Raw genomic sequence first — 14,786 nt, 5'->3', positions numbered from 1 at the left:
ATGGAGTATTTGTCAATTGTTGCTAAGCTTTTGCAGAAATTGCTTGTGAAATGTTTTACATAGTGAATTCTCAAAAGGAAGGTTTGTCACGTTGGTTTACAGATATCTCCTGTTGTTGCAGTAGGTGTGGTGTTACTGGAGTAATTGTGTGGACTGCAAAAGGTAGAAATGAATAGAGAAAGCGATCTTTTTTTTTTTCAATTTTTTATTTTAATATCCTGTACAATGAAGTACTACTGGCACGTATTAATGCTGTGTTAGCATCTCGACGAGCTGCTGCCGGTTTCGCTGCCTGGCGTAGTCCAGGGCGGTGCTCCCCTTAGTAGTCCTCACCCGCCTGTCGGCTCCGGCCTGCAGCAACGCAGCCGCCGCTTCTGCGTGGCCATAGTATGCCGCGTAGTGCAGCGGCGTCTGCCCACACTGAGTCCTGGCGTTGGGGTCGGACGCCGCAGAGAGCAGCAGCCGCACCACAGCCGCGTGGCCTCTCCATGCAGCCCAGTGCAGGGCGGTGAACCCGCCCCCGCTCCTCGCCCCCACGTCCGCCCCAGCCGCGAGCAACGCCCGCACCTCCTCCACCGCCCCCTTGTGAGCCGCCTCTATCAGCCTCCTGCCTCGCTCTGCATCAGAAAGGCTCCTGCACAAAACATCGACACACTCTCTACTATCGAGACACACACACCAAATGAAAGAAACTGTCACAGCCGCAAAACTGCCAACAATTCTGAATACACTTCTTCCGAGCGACAAGTCACAAATCTAGAAATCTCGCTTCTGCGATACGGGTTAACCAGCGTATTACAGACAGATCCACAGCACTAGCCCATAATCAAAAACTTCACCCATCTCCCATTAAAAATAGGTGCACTCCATCCCGTAACAAATACATTTGGCACATTCCCTCAAAGTTCACTCCACAGATCCGCCTCCTTTCACCTCGGCATGCAGTTGCGACCCAATCCTTCATCTACATTCAAACACACCCCTAAAACTACTTTCTCTGGGTACCAATTCCTTCAGTCACTTAGGAAGTAAACACTAGAAACTACACTGATCTGTAAGTACTGAAATACAATTTCCTCACCAGACAGCTAAGTGATTCAGACAAGTAACATGGAAATTTCCTGACATACCGACAAAAGATATAAAAGTCACTGCTTCGTACACAATAAGTTGGTCGACATATTTCAAATACAACAAGGGCACCGGGTCGGCTCTCCCTGACACACACACACACACACACACACACACACACACACACACACACACTACCCGCTGCATAATAACCGTCACATGTGCTCATATAATCATGCATGCAACAAGAGATACATCCACTGGAACATTCATTTCCATCTGCTTACACACTTTGCAACCCACCATATGGTCTGTGGCAGGCGGCATCCTGCACAACTACTATACTCAGTCATGTTAACTTTGTGTAACTTTTTGCATTTTCTGAAAATTCTGGACACAAAATAAGTTACACACCACTACAGAAGGCGTAAAACTTTACATTTATACTTAAAAAGGTCTAAGTAAACTTCAAGTGTACACCAGCTACGCTGCTTCCGAGTAAAATTTCTCTTTCAGTAGTAGTACAAACACTTAAGCCGTAACTTTAGACCAGTCTCAAAAAAGTACTGTATTTCCTGTATCTAATGCAATGCATAAATTAGATCATGCCAGAAAGAAATCAGGTGCCTGTAAGAAATACAAACAGAGTGTTGATTCATTATCGCATGTTCACTTACAAATATCAAAATACTGGTATAGATCTGGCATTGCTGAACTTTAACCAATGTCGCGAGAACCTCTCCCCACAGCTGATGCAAGTTAAAGGCTGATCCCAAGCGAGAGAGCCAGTAAGAAGCTCCAAAGACAAGTGAAATACCAACTAGAAACTACAGACGTAATAAAACTGCTGCATTCAGTACAAAATAATCAATGTAGATGGAGCAGCAACCATATGAAACAATAGTAGTAACTGGTACATATAAAAAGTTCTCAACTGACTGCAGTCATCTGCTTTTTCCGTTCCGCTCCCAAGTAGAGCGAGGGAGAAACGACTGCCTGTATGCCTCTGTACGAGCGACAATGCCTCTCACCCTATCTTCACACGCCTTGTCTCAAGTGTACATTGCCAGAACTAGAACTGTTCTGCAGTCAGCCTCGAAAGACGGTTCTCTAAATTTTCTCAACAATTCCTCGAAAAGAATTTCGCCTTCCCTCCAGTGATTCCGATTCGAGTTCCTGAAGTTTCTTCACAATACCTCTGCGTCACTCGAAACTACCGGTAGCAAATCTAGCAGCTCAGCTCTCAGTCCTTTAGCTGTCTTCCTTTAATTCTACCTGTTGCCGATACAAAACACTCTAGCAGTACTCGAGAATAGGTCGCACCAGCAGCCTACATGCAGCCTCATCTACAGGCCAACCACACTTTCCTAAAATTCTCCCAACAAACTAAAGTCGACCTCCCGCCTTCCCTACCGCAGTCCTCTCAACCTCGTTCCATTTCGTATCACTTTGCGAACTTTCGCTCAGACATTTAAGCGACGCCTCTGTGTCTAGCGGAACACCTCTACTGCTGTACCTCAACATTACATGTCTGTTTTTCCTACTCACCTGCATCAACTTACGTTTCTCTACATTTACAGCTGGCTGCCATTCGTCACACCAACTAGAAATTTTGTTCAACTCGCCTTGTGTCCTTCTACACTCACTCACGACGACATCTTACTGTACACTAGGGGACAATCAGCAAACAGCTGCAGATACCTGTCCACCAGACCATTTATGTATACAGACAGCAACAGCGGTCCCACCACCCTTTTCTGGAGCACTCCTGCCTCTGGCGAACACTCGCCACTGAGGACAACATACTGGGTTCTGTCACTTAAGAGCTGAGGTCCACTCACATACATGGGAACCTATTCCACACGTTTCTATCTCTTTCAACAGCCGACAGTAATCGATCGTGTGAAATGCTCTGTGGACATGTACGAATATGTTATTCAGAGATGATCGATAAGTGCACCACATCACAGGAAAATCTGCACAATGCAAATAATTGCGATCTTTGGGGTAAAAATGGCTCAGTCACCTCTATTGCAATCACGGGTTGTATTAAACAGTCGGAACAGTAAGAACTGGGGGCTAATGTTGCCCGTCTCAAAAAGTCAGGCAAGTCAGCCTTGCCGCTATTGGACGCATCAGAAAGGCGACCGAAAATAAACCACGCGGTTTGCCAGAACCGCCAAGAAAGTGCACTACGAAATTTGGAGTATAAATCCATCATTGCAAGCAGCTTCTCAAAATCGGTAATCTGATCAACCATAGGGACTTTTGTATGGCTAAAAACTAGTGCCGACATTACACAAATAAGTTGTTGGCGTAAAAACAAAAAAATTATTTTCCTTGGAAGAAAGCTGTTTAACGTAAGACACTGCATGATATGCGATTTACTTGCAACAGACCTCTAAGTAAAGGAAACATCCCTCTAGAGAGAAGTGATTACTGACTGGTGATGCAAATACTTGATACAAGTCAGGAAATTAACAGAACTCTTTTCTATCGACGAAACTTGGGTGGTGAACCAACGACATTCCTCTTAGAAGACGGTGACAGGGTCGTGACATTGGCACCAAAATGGACAATATGATAGTGGAAGCAACAGCGGTGAATGTTGAAACCAATACTTGGTTTATTTATTAGTCTACATCAATGTCGTCTTCACCAAGATATTTCCCATTACATATTATACATTTATTCCAGTGGTTCTTCCAATGCTTAAAACGATTCTGGAACAATCCTTACAGTAGCGTTTAGTTCTCTCAGACGTGCAGTTTGAATCTCATCTCTTATGTAAAAGAGAGCTCTTTAAGGTTTGTCTTTATTTTTGGGAACAAATGTCACACATGGAGCGAACGTGGGGCCAAGGACATCACTACAGTATTGTTTCTAGCCAAACATGCACAAGCACGCAACGAACTGTGAGCAGGTGCGTTATCGCAGTGCAGAGACGGTGAACTGTTCCGCCACAAAGCCGGACACCTTTCCGTGTTGCTTCAAGCCATCGGGGTTCAGCTGGTGAGAAGATCTGCCTACTGGCCGTTTCATCTTGGGACAAGGAGTCGTGGTGCACTGTACTGTTAAAACCGAAGATTACCGTCAGACACATAACATTCACATTTCACTGGTCTCGGCCATATGTCACCGAGACGATTGAGTGTTAGTTTACGCATCGTTTGGTTTGACTCTCAGTTCGTCTTCTATTATGAACTTCTCGTCATCCTCATCTTCTAAAGGTTTATACCAGTCGTAAACACCTATTTCACTCGTAGTATACTCACCAAAAGCAGTATATAATATTTCTAAAACCACGATGCATTTTAATCCGTTCTCATAGCAAATTTTAGTACAAATACTCATCTGACTCAATGGATTTCTTTCTACGGGGAGCACTGAAAGATAGAGTCTGTCATGAACCCCAGGTATGTCAGATGATGCGCGCCAGACCACACAACGACGTATCACCCAATGTAGCTTGTCCAGTTCATCTCCCTCTCTCAAACAGCCATTCCAAATGTGCCTAGCAGTCGATGGTGTGCTATTTGATCATATTGTTCATTAAAATGTAAAAACACACTTCACTAAGGAAAGTATTTAGTCTGTGGATGACAAGGCATCAGTTATTTTGAATAATTGTTTAGCTTATTTAAAATCTATTCCGTCTACGTACAATTTCGAGTAGTTTCTGATTTCTAATTGACAGCAGGTCTTTTGCGCTGTAGAACCACCCGGGTGCTTCCAGGCAGAGACAGGCTGAGCTGACAGAAGGTCATGGGATAGCGATATCTACACATACAGATGGCAGCAGTATCGCGTATACAAGGTATAAAAGGGCGGCGGGTTGGCGCCGCTGTCACCTCTACTGAGGTGGCTCCTGGGAAAGGCTTACCGACGTCTTGATGACCGCACGACAGATTTTAACAGACGTCGATTGCGGAATGATAGAGCTTGCCTATGACTTGATATTTTTAAAATGTACAGTATCCGATGTATCGACACAAAATAGAATACCGTTATCTGCTCCCCATGTATCGAGAAAAGGATTGATATATCAGCGCAAAATCATCAACGTGCCTGCCTATAAAAATATGGGCTGCACGTTGTAAGTACACTCCTGGTCTTAGAGCTGTTCGTTGGAGTATTGATTTATTATTGGATACTCTGTACATCAACAAGCTATCCCCCTCAGAGCAAGAACTGAAAGGAAAACGACGGATGTTCACGCCTCCCGACAACCACCGTGCAAGCTGCGGTAACTGCATGTAAGTGGCACACTGAAAGGTGTCTCGTGGGTCCATCGTTCGGTATCGTCACGTATCGGATTTGTCCGCAACACTTCACGTCGACTTCCCTGCTTTTTCATTTCTGCAAACGCCATCGACCCTGCAGCTGTAGCGCCAGAACTGGGTCGTGAATCTGAAAGTTTGCTGTTTCTGTTGGTAGCGCTGGGCGCCGATTACGCCCTCAGTTCCCTGAGTCCACTGCAGCGACCAGTTTTGTCGTTTAGATTTTTGTTCATTTTCAACGTCTGTTTTTGAAGAATGTCGATGTGAAGAAAGAGCACACTAGTTCCGATAAAAATTGTGTAACGCAACTGGTGTCCTGTTTCTTCGCATTTGATATTCCATTCAAACCGCCCCTCCCCCCGGGGCAATGGGTGTCACATATACTTGCCTCACATAGTCAAAATTTAACACTGGACCTGATGAAAGTTCAAAAAGCGACAACACTCCTTTACACAGTGAAAGTAAAATTGTGCCTCAGTACAAATTCAAAAAAGCAACTTCAATATTTTCCGAAAACTGTGAAAAAATCTAAATTAGGAGGACTGTCTTTAGTTGCCGTGGCGAGAAGACGTATTTCTAGTGATGCAGAATGTTGTCTGAATAATACACCACTGGCCATTAAAATTGCTAAACCACGAAGATGAAGTGCTACAGACGCGACATTTAACCGACAGGAAGAAGATGCTGTGACATGCAAATGATTAGCTTTTCAGAGCATTGACACAAGGTTGGCGCCGGTGGAGACACCTACAACGTGCTGACATGAGGAAAGTTTCCAACCGATTCCTCATACACAAACAGCAGTAGACTGGCGTTGCCTGGTGAAACGTTGTTGTGATGCCTCGTCTAAGGAGGAGAAATGCGTACCATCACGTTTTCAACTTTGATAAAGGTCGGATTGCAGCCTATCGCAATTGCGGTTTATCGTATCGCGACATTGCTGCTCGCGTTGGTCGAGATCCATTGACTGTTAGCAGAATATGGAATCGGTGGGTTCAGGAGGGTAATACGGAACGCCGTGCTGGATCCCAACGGCCTCTTATCACTAGCAGTCGAGGTGACAGCCATCTTATCCGCATGGCTGTAACGGATCGTGCAGCCACGTCTCGATCCCTGAGTCAACAGACGGGGACGTTTGCAAGAGAACGACCATCTGCACGAACAGTTCGACGACGTTTGCAGCAGCATGGACTACCAGCTCGGAGACATGGCTGCTGTTACCCTTGACGCTGCATCACAAAATGGCTGTGAGCACTATGGGACTTAACTTCTGAGGTCATCAGTCGCCTAGAACTTCCAACTAAGTATACCTAACTAACCTAAGGGCATCACACACATCCATGCCCGAGGCAGGATTCGAACCTGCGACCGTAGCAGTCGCTCGGCTCCAGACTGTAGCGCCTAGAACCGCACAGCCACCGCGGCCGGCATGTTTGCATCCCAAACATTTCCCCACTTCTTACCTTTCCAAGTCTTGCATGTCATCTTGGCGTTCTATATTTTTCTGCTTTGTTTCACATTCTCTACGGAGCATACGGATTTTGATATCAGCATGTGCTGCATTATTAATACTATTATCCTGGACACTAAGTATACAATTCGACACTGTCGATGATGTTTTCAGTGTGCATGTAGCACATGTAGGTGTTTGTCATCTTATATGTAGCGTTTTTAAAATTTTTTTACTTGTAGGTATGTACTTCCTGTGCTAAATTACGCGTTATAACCCGCATGCTTTGTATGCACGAAAATTGAAAAATTTCTGTTTGTTGCCTGCCCCTGATATAATTTCAACACTAATTCTCTCTGTCTTCCATGACTGCGAGTGGAAATGGGTGTGCTTCTGTTGCCTGCCTGAGGTGCAGGAAGGTTTTAAATGTTCAGTGGATTCCAAAGTCAATCAAATCTGCAGCTGATTATCTTGGTCAATCAAAGCAGAAAGTACTCGAATCTCTATACAGGAGGGAATCAACATCTACATGTTTACTCTGCAATTCACACTGAAGTGCCTGGCAGAGGGTTCGATGAACCTGTTTCATACTATTTCTCTACCATTCCACTCTCAAATGGCGCGTAGGAAAAAGGAACACCTCAATCTTTCCATTGGAGGTCTGATTTCTCTTATTTTATTATGTTGATCATTTCGCCCTACATAGGTGGATGTCAACAAAATATTTTCCATCGGAAGAGAAAGCTGGCAACTGAAATGTCGTAAACAGATTTCGCTGGAAAGAAGACAGCCTTTGTTACAGCGACTGCCACACCAACTCGCGCATCATATCAGTGACACTCTCACCCATATTGCGCGATAACGCGAAACGAACTGCCCTTCTTTGCACCCTTTCGATGTCCTCCGCCAATCGTACCTGGTAAGGATCCCACACCGTGCAGCAATATTCCAGCAGAGGACGTACAAGTGTAATGCAGGCTCTCTTTGGTAGGTTTGTTGCATCTTCCGAGTTTCTGCCAACAAAGCGCAGTCTTTGTTTCGCCTTTCCCACAACATTATCTATGTGGTCATTCCAATTTAAGTTGCTCGTAATTGTAATTCCTAGGTATTTAGTCGAATTGACAGCCCTTAAATTTGTGCGATTTATCGTATACCCAAAATTTAGCGGATTCCTCTTAGTACCCATGTCGATGACCTCGCACTTTTCTTTGTTTGGTGCAAACTGACACTTCCCGCATCATGCAGAAATTCTCTCTAGATCATTTTGTAATTGGAATTGATCGTCTGATGATTTTACTAGACGGTAAATTACAGCGTCATCTGCAAACAATCTAAGTGGGCAGCTCAGATTATCACCTAGATCATTTATGTAAATAAGGAACAGAAGAGGACCTATGACACTACCTTGCGGAACGCCGTATATGACTTCTATTCTACTCGATGATTTGCCGTCTATCAGAATGAACTGTGACATCTCTGCGAGGAAATCAAGAATCCAGTCACACAACAGAGACGATACTTCATACGTATCAAATTTGATTAATACTGGATGTATACATGGACAAGGATAAAAATTCCCGGATTTTTCCCGGATTTCCCGCTTAAAAATACACTTTCTCCCGCGTGAAAACACTTTTTCCGTCTTAAGTGACAGTATATTTTCCCTCGGAAGTGCAAAACTTATCAATCCTTTGAATGGTTATGGTTTTGGACATGGGCGTAGAATTTCCCGGCACTTTAGAAAACGAAACTCAGGGAAAAAGTCACATTTTGGAAATATCTTTGATGTGCAGCAACATGTACGTTGCGTATTTTCGTATTACGACAGCACACATTGGAATTCCACCAAACACCGCATGTTACTTTCCGAATCACAGAAATCGAGATTGCGATGCGATTTTGTAAGCCAGCCACAGCTCATGTCACGTGATCTCGCCAGCTCATGACAGCGAGTATTCAGGGCATAGGACGCGTGATGTAGTCAGCCAATAGCAACATCCCTGCTAAGCAGCGGTAACACACGAGTTAATGGCTTACATTAATATACATAGTGTCGCTACAAGAGAAGCAAAGCTTCCACATATAATATTGGTCACTAAAGTTAATAAGCTGCAAGAGAAGCTAATCTTTCGATATAATGTTGATTTTTTGCGCGTGTTACACTTTAAGACATATCACACAAATGTGGCAGTAAAATTTTTAATAATGACATAAATATTTAGATTAAAGTTCAGTCTTGATCACGTTATGTCTGTTTTAATGAGTAACCGGTTTCGGTTTTTTCTATAAAACCATCATCAGACCCATTGGTCCCTTGGGTTGGTAGGTGGAGCTCTCCTTGACTGCAATAATAAGCAGCTCAATAGGTAGTTCAGTAGAATAGGAATGGATATCTCTAACAACGACAGTAACAGAAGTTGGAAAGAAAAACGTAGGTACAAGGAAGCTAACTGCGAAGAAACCATGGAAAATATAAGAAATCCTTCAGTTGATCAATCAAAGAAAAAAGTTCAAAAATATTCAGGAAAATTCAGTAATAGAGAAATATGTTACTTAGGAATTAAATGAATAGGAAGTGCAGAGAAGCTAAGGCGAAATGGCTGCACGAAAAATGTGAAGAAATCAAAGAAGAAATGAGTCTTGGGACGACTGACGCAGCATATAGAAAAGTCAAAGCAATGTTCCACGGAATTAAAAGCAAGCGTGGTAACATTAAGAGCACAATGGGAATTCCAGTGTTAAATACAGAGGCGAGATCGGAAAGTTGGAAGGAGTACACTGAAGGCCTCTCTGATTGGAACAACTTGTCGGATGGCGTGACAGAAGAACAAGCAGGAGTCGGTATGGAAAACAGTGGTGATTAGAATCAGAATTTAAAAGCGCTTTGGAAAATTTAAGATCAAAGAAGGCATAAGGTATAGACAACATTCAATCAAAAGTTCTAAAATCATTGGGAGAGGTGGCAAAAGGTCTATTCTCACTGGTGTGTAGAATGTATGAGTCTGGCAACATACAATCTGACTTTGAGAGAAATATAATCATCACGATTTGGGAGACTGCAAGAGCAGAGAAGCGTGAGAATTATCGCACAATCAGCTTAACAGCTGAAGCATCCACGTTTCTGACAAGGATAATACACAGGAGAATGAAAAGAAAATTGAAGTTCCGTGACGTTCATAGGATTTGTGGTCCTGGAGAAAGCGTTCTGCAATATCAAGTGGTTCAAGATGTTAGAAATTCTGACAAAAATACATGTAAGCTATAGGAGAAGATGAGTAATTTGCAATATGTACAAGAGGCAAGAAGGTAAAATAAGAGTGGAAGACCAAGAATGAAGTATTCGGATTAAAAAGGGTGTCAGACAGGGATGTAATCCTTCGCCCCTACTGTTCAATCTATACATGGAAGAAGCGATGACGGAAATAATGGAAAGATTGTAGAGTGGAATTAAAATTCAGGGTGAAATGATATAAGATTTGCTGATGACTGATTCCCTCAGTGACAGTGAAGAAGAATTACAGGGTTTGCTGAATGGAATGAACAGTCTAATTAGTACGGAATATGGAATCAGAGTAAATCAGAGAAAGGCGAAATTGATAAGAAGCAGAAGAAGTGAAAACAGCGAGAGACTTAGCATCGTGAACGACGATCAGTAAGTAGATGACGTTAAGGTGTTATGCTATGTAGGCAGCAAAGAAACCCACGACGAACAAAGCAGGGACGAACATAGCAGGGACGAACAAAGCAGGGACGAACAAAGCAAGGACGGACAAAGCAAGGACGGACAAAGCAAGGACGGACAAAGCAAGGACGAACAAAGCAACGACGAACAAAGCAAGGACGAACAAAGCAAGGACGAACAAAGCAAGGACGACATCAAATTCACACTAGCGCTGCCAAAAAGGGAATCGTGCTTACCTGGCTTGTGCAGGTGGCTCACCGAGCATACTGCAGACTTCAATGACTTCTTGCGGGTACTCGAGCACAGCGTCCGCCCAGCCCCGCGTGGCCATCACCTGCAGGTGGTCCTTTATGAAGGCGACGGCAGCCCTGGTGGCGTCCGGGCACGAGTGCCTCACTGCCGTGACGGCCGTCGCCGCTGCGGTCTCGACGGCCAACTGCGAGATCAGCTGCCGCTCGCAGGCAGCCTTCAGGGCCGACAAGCCGTATTTGTCGGCCGCCGAGAGCAGCTGGGCGGCCGTGTCGGGCAGCTGGGGGGCCTGCAGGGTATACGTGTAGGCGACCAGGAGCCTCAGCACCGGGCCCTCCACGTCGTCGATGCTCACCTGGCCGCAGCTGGCCTCCAGCATGTCGTGCGCGAACATCGCTGCGAACACGGGGCTCGCGGCCGCCAACACGGCCCTGTGAGCCGCCACCCTCGTCTCGCCCGCCACCAGCGTCACCAGGGCGCCGTCACCCCCGTCTAGCAGGGCGGCCAGGGCCTCGGTTGTGGTGTTCTGAACCTCTGTAACTGCCGACATGATGGGTGGTCCTGAAACACAGTACCACTGAGCAGCCCTCACACTGCACCCTCAACACTTGTACGAGGCGCATGCATACCTGTATGAAACAGCAGCTGTTAAAGCGTTGTCCACCCTAAATCAATTGCAACGTCACCAGTTTCCTTAAAATGACAAGGGCCCATACTGCTTCGCGATCACCTAAGGTTTGTAACTACCACTGTGGTGCTGTGATAGACTGCTTTCACTCTCTAAAAATGTTATCGTTCTCAGTCAAAAGATGGTTTATTTATGTCTCAGCAAAAAAATTAGCAAAGCAACAAACTTGTTTCAGCCATAAACTTACACGACTTATATTTAAGTCCAAGTTGGTAGCACCTCTAACTAGGAAAAATTTTCTTCCTCCTTATCCCAAGTTCCTCAGATCCGTGACACCTGATCAGAAGCAATGTACATCTAATGCAGAAATCAGTTTCCTCGGTGAATGTCTCAGGCTAGGCACGATTAAACTTGACCGGCCACCTTGACCGAGTGGTTCTAGGCGCTTCAATCCGGAACCGCGCGCGTGCTACGGTCGCAGGTTCGAATCCTGCCTCCGGCATGGGTGTGTGTGATGTCCTTAGGTTAGTTAGGTTTAAGTAGTTCTAGGTTCTATTGGACTGATGACCTCCGATGTTAAGTCCCATAGTGCTCAGAGCCATTTGAACCATTTTTGATTAAACTTGAAACCCAGATGCCTCTGCTATTCCACGGAACCTTAATGTTTTATTGACTGCTGTACAGATTTCCATGTAAATTCGTCTCACAAACATTTCACACAATAGAATGCCCCGTTAGTAGCTGCTGCTGTAATCAGGTACTATTCCCTTAAAAGGGGCAAACTAGGAATGCTGACGAGACGGACAGGTTTATGTTTCACGGTTTATGTTTCCATATAGGATCATACACTGAAGCGCCAAAGAACCTGGTATAGACTTGCGTATTGAAATACAGAGATACGCAGTCAGAAAACGGCGCTGCGGTCGGCAACTTGTATGTAACACAAGTGTGTGGCGCAGTTGTTGGATCGGTTACTGATGCTACAACGGCAGGTTACGAACATTTAAGTGTGTTTGAGCGTGGTGTTATAGTCGGCGCACGAGCAATGGAATGCAGCATCTCCGAGGTGGCGGTGAAGTAGGGATATTGCCGTACGTCCATTTCACGAGTGTACGTCGAATATTAGGAATCCAGTAAAACATCAGATCTCCGACATCGTTGCACCGGAAAAAGATCCTGCAGGAACGGGACGAACGACGACCGAAGAGAATCGTTGAAGGTGACAGAAGTGCAAGCCTTCGGCAAATTGCAGCAGATATCATTGCTGGGGCATTGACAAGTATCAGCGTGTGAAACGTTCAGTGAAACATCATCCATACGGGCTTTCGGAAAACTTTTGTGACTGCACGACACAGAGCCTCAGGCCTCGCTTGAGCCCGTCAGCACCGACAGTGGACTGTTGATGACTGGAAACACGTTGTCTGGTCGGACGAGCGTCGTTTGAATTTGTATCGCGCAGTTGGTCGGGTATGTGTATGAAGACAACCTCGTCAATCGGTATACTGTTCAAGCTGGCGGAAGGTCTGTAATGTTGTGGGGTGAGTGCAGCTGGAGTGATATGGGACCCCTTATACGTCTAGATGCGACTCTCGAGGCATGACACGTACGTAACCATCCTCTCTGATCTCCTGCATCCATTCGTGTCCATTCCGCATTCCGACTGACTTTGGCAATTCCAATAAGGCAGTGCGACTCCCACACGTCCAGAATTGCTACAGAGTGGATCCAGGAACGCTATTCTGAGTTTAGACACTTCCACTGGTCTCCAAACTCCCCAGACATTAACATTATAGAGCTTATCCGGGATGCCTTGCAACGTGCTGTTCGGAAGAGATCTCCACTTCCTCGTACTCTTACAGATTTAAGGACAGCCCTGCAGGATTCTTGGTGCCAATTCTCTCCAGCACTACCTCAGACATTAGTCGAGTCCATGCCTCACCCTGTTGCTTCACTCCTGCGTGCTTGTGGAGGCGGCACACAATATTAGGCGGCTGTACCAGTTTCTCTGGGTCTTCAGTGTAACAAGACCAACATATATTACTCCTACTTTTGAAGCGTTGGTAGGTTAGCATAGGCAAAGCTGAGAAACTGAATTACCGATTATCTGTTAGGTTTTTTCACAGTTGTGTCGCGTGAGCTGTCCTGCGATGCAGTTTGAGCAATCTACACGGAACGCAGTAAATAACACGAGAGCAATTATTTGATCTCTGAGTAACAGTGACAGCAACGTCCTCTGAGCTTATCCTGCTCGAGGCAGACACTGCAAATGGGTCTGCTACTTAAGTGAAGGACATCTTTCGATTGAAAGGTGTACAATTTATGCTTTATTTCAAGCATCTGTCCATGTTGATAACTCTATGCTTGCAACAATTTGTGACTGTGACGTCTTCCAGCGGCAGCAAAATCGTTTTTTGCAATTTTTAAAGGAGAAAGACATTGTCGAAGAGAAAAGTCGTGTAACACAGCCTCTACTCACCTCGGACTCGGGGAGAAGTGACGTCACGGAGTGGGCTCAGCAGGCAGAACGCTGGTGCAGCAGTGTGGGGCGGACAGCCTGCCCGCCGCTTATATGGCCGGCGGCGGGTGACGTCACTGCCTGCCTGCTGCTGCACGCGTCACCGACGGCTGGTGATGGCCCGTATCAGGCGATCCCTAATCTAAAGTGCGCCGAGCCGTCGGGCTTATATTGTACAGCCAGCCTCCTGTTGCCGAGTTACGCCCCTGACCCTGGGAAATCGAAAATTTGGACACGGGTTCTTTGTCCGATTGAAACTTGGGACTTCCTAAGAAATAACTTTCCACACAGTCTGTGTCTGAACTGACTCAAACAGTTTATTTTCGCATTGTCTTCAGGACAGCTGCGGTTGTACTTCTGACGGTTGCAAGTCAGTTCTCTTTGACTCGAATGAATAGTCGGAAGTGAAATCCACACAGCAGGCATATTCTCCACAAATAATACACGTAGTGTTTTCGGATCTTCACACTGGTGCAGGGCTCTATTTCAGCCGGAACGCGTTCCGACACCTCCCAGAGACCTTTTTTTTTTTCCTTTCACAGTTCAGCACCGGAGATTTGAAATAGTACGCGTGTATTAAATCACAACGTAACGATAAGTTACAAGTTACAAGTGAACGTGTCAATGGGACACCAACGTGATGTGACGGGCAGGAGGTACTGCGTGTGTGTGTGTGTGTGTGTGTGTGTGTGTGTGTGTGTGTGTGTGTGCGTGTGTGTGTGTGTACGCACGTACAGTACACCCAAGATACGTTGAGTATCTTGTTGTTGTGATCGGTACATAGCGCCTTTTATTTACGACTGCCTACAACCTCAGTGGTGTAGTAGCAAGGCGACGTCTCATGTTATGTGTGTCAATGACAAATAAATAATGTAAGCCGTTTTTGAATGTCGACGTCTGTACAATGTGCT

General features: G+C 45.4%; 1 protein-coding gene across 1 annotated transcript; it reads right to left on the bottom strand.

The window, feature by feature from the left end:
- Positions 1 to 246: 246 nt before the first annotated feature.
- On the bottom strand, positions 247 to 13,906 carry LOC126439763 (poly [ADP-ribose] polymerase tankyrase-1-like). The gene is made up of 3 exons (XM_050090588.1): positions 13,837 to 13,906; positions 10,720 to 11,293; positions 247 to 634 (listed from the first exon to the last, which is right to left on the bottom strand). The coding sequence occupies exons 2-3, from the start codon at positions 11,280 to 11,282 to the stop codon at positions 247 to 249; spliced, it is 951 nt and encodes a 316-aa protein (XP_049946545.1). The 5' UTR covers positions 11,283 to 11,293; positions 13,837 to 13,906.
- Between the last annotated feature and the right edge of the window lie 880 nt (positions 13,907 to 14,786).

This window comes from Schistocerca serialis, unplaced genomic scaffold, assembly GCF_023864345.2.
Source record: "Schistocerca serialis cubense isolate TAMUIC-IGC-003099 unplaced genomic scaffold, iqSchSeri2.2 HiC_scaffold_1343, whole genome shotgun sequence".
In the NCBI taxonomy this organism is placed as follows: Eukaryota; Metazoa; Arthropoda; class Insecta; order Orthoptera; family Acrididae; genus Schistocerca; species Schistocerca serialis.
This window is presented reverse-complemented; position numbering and strand designations above follow the sequence as displayed.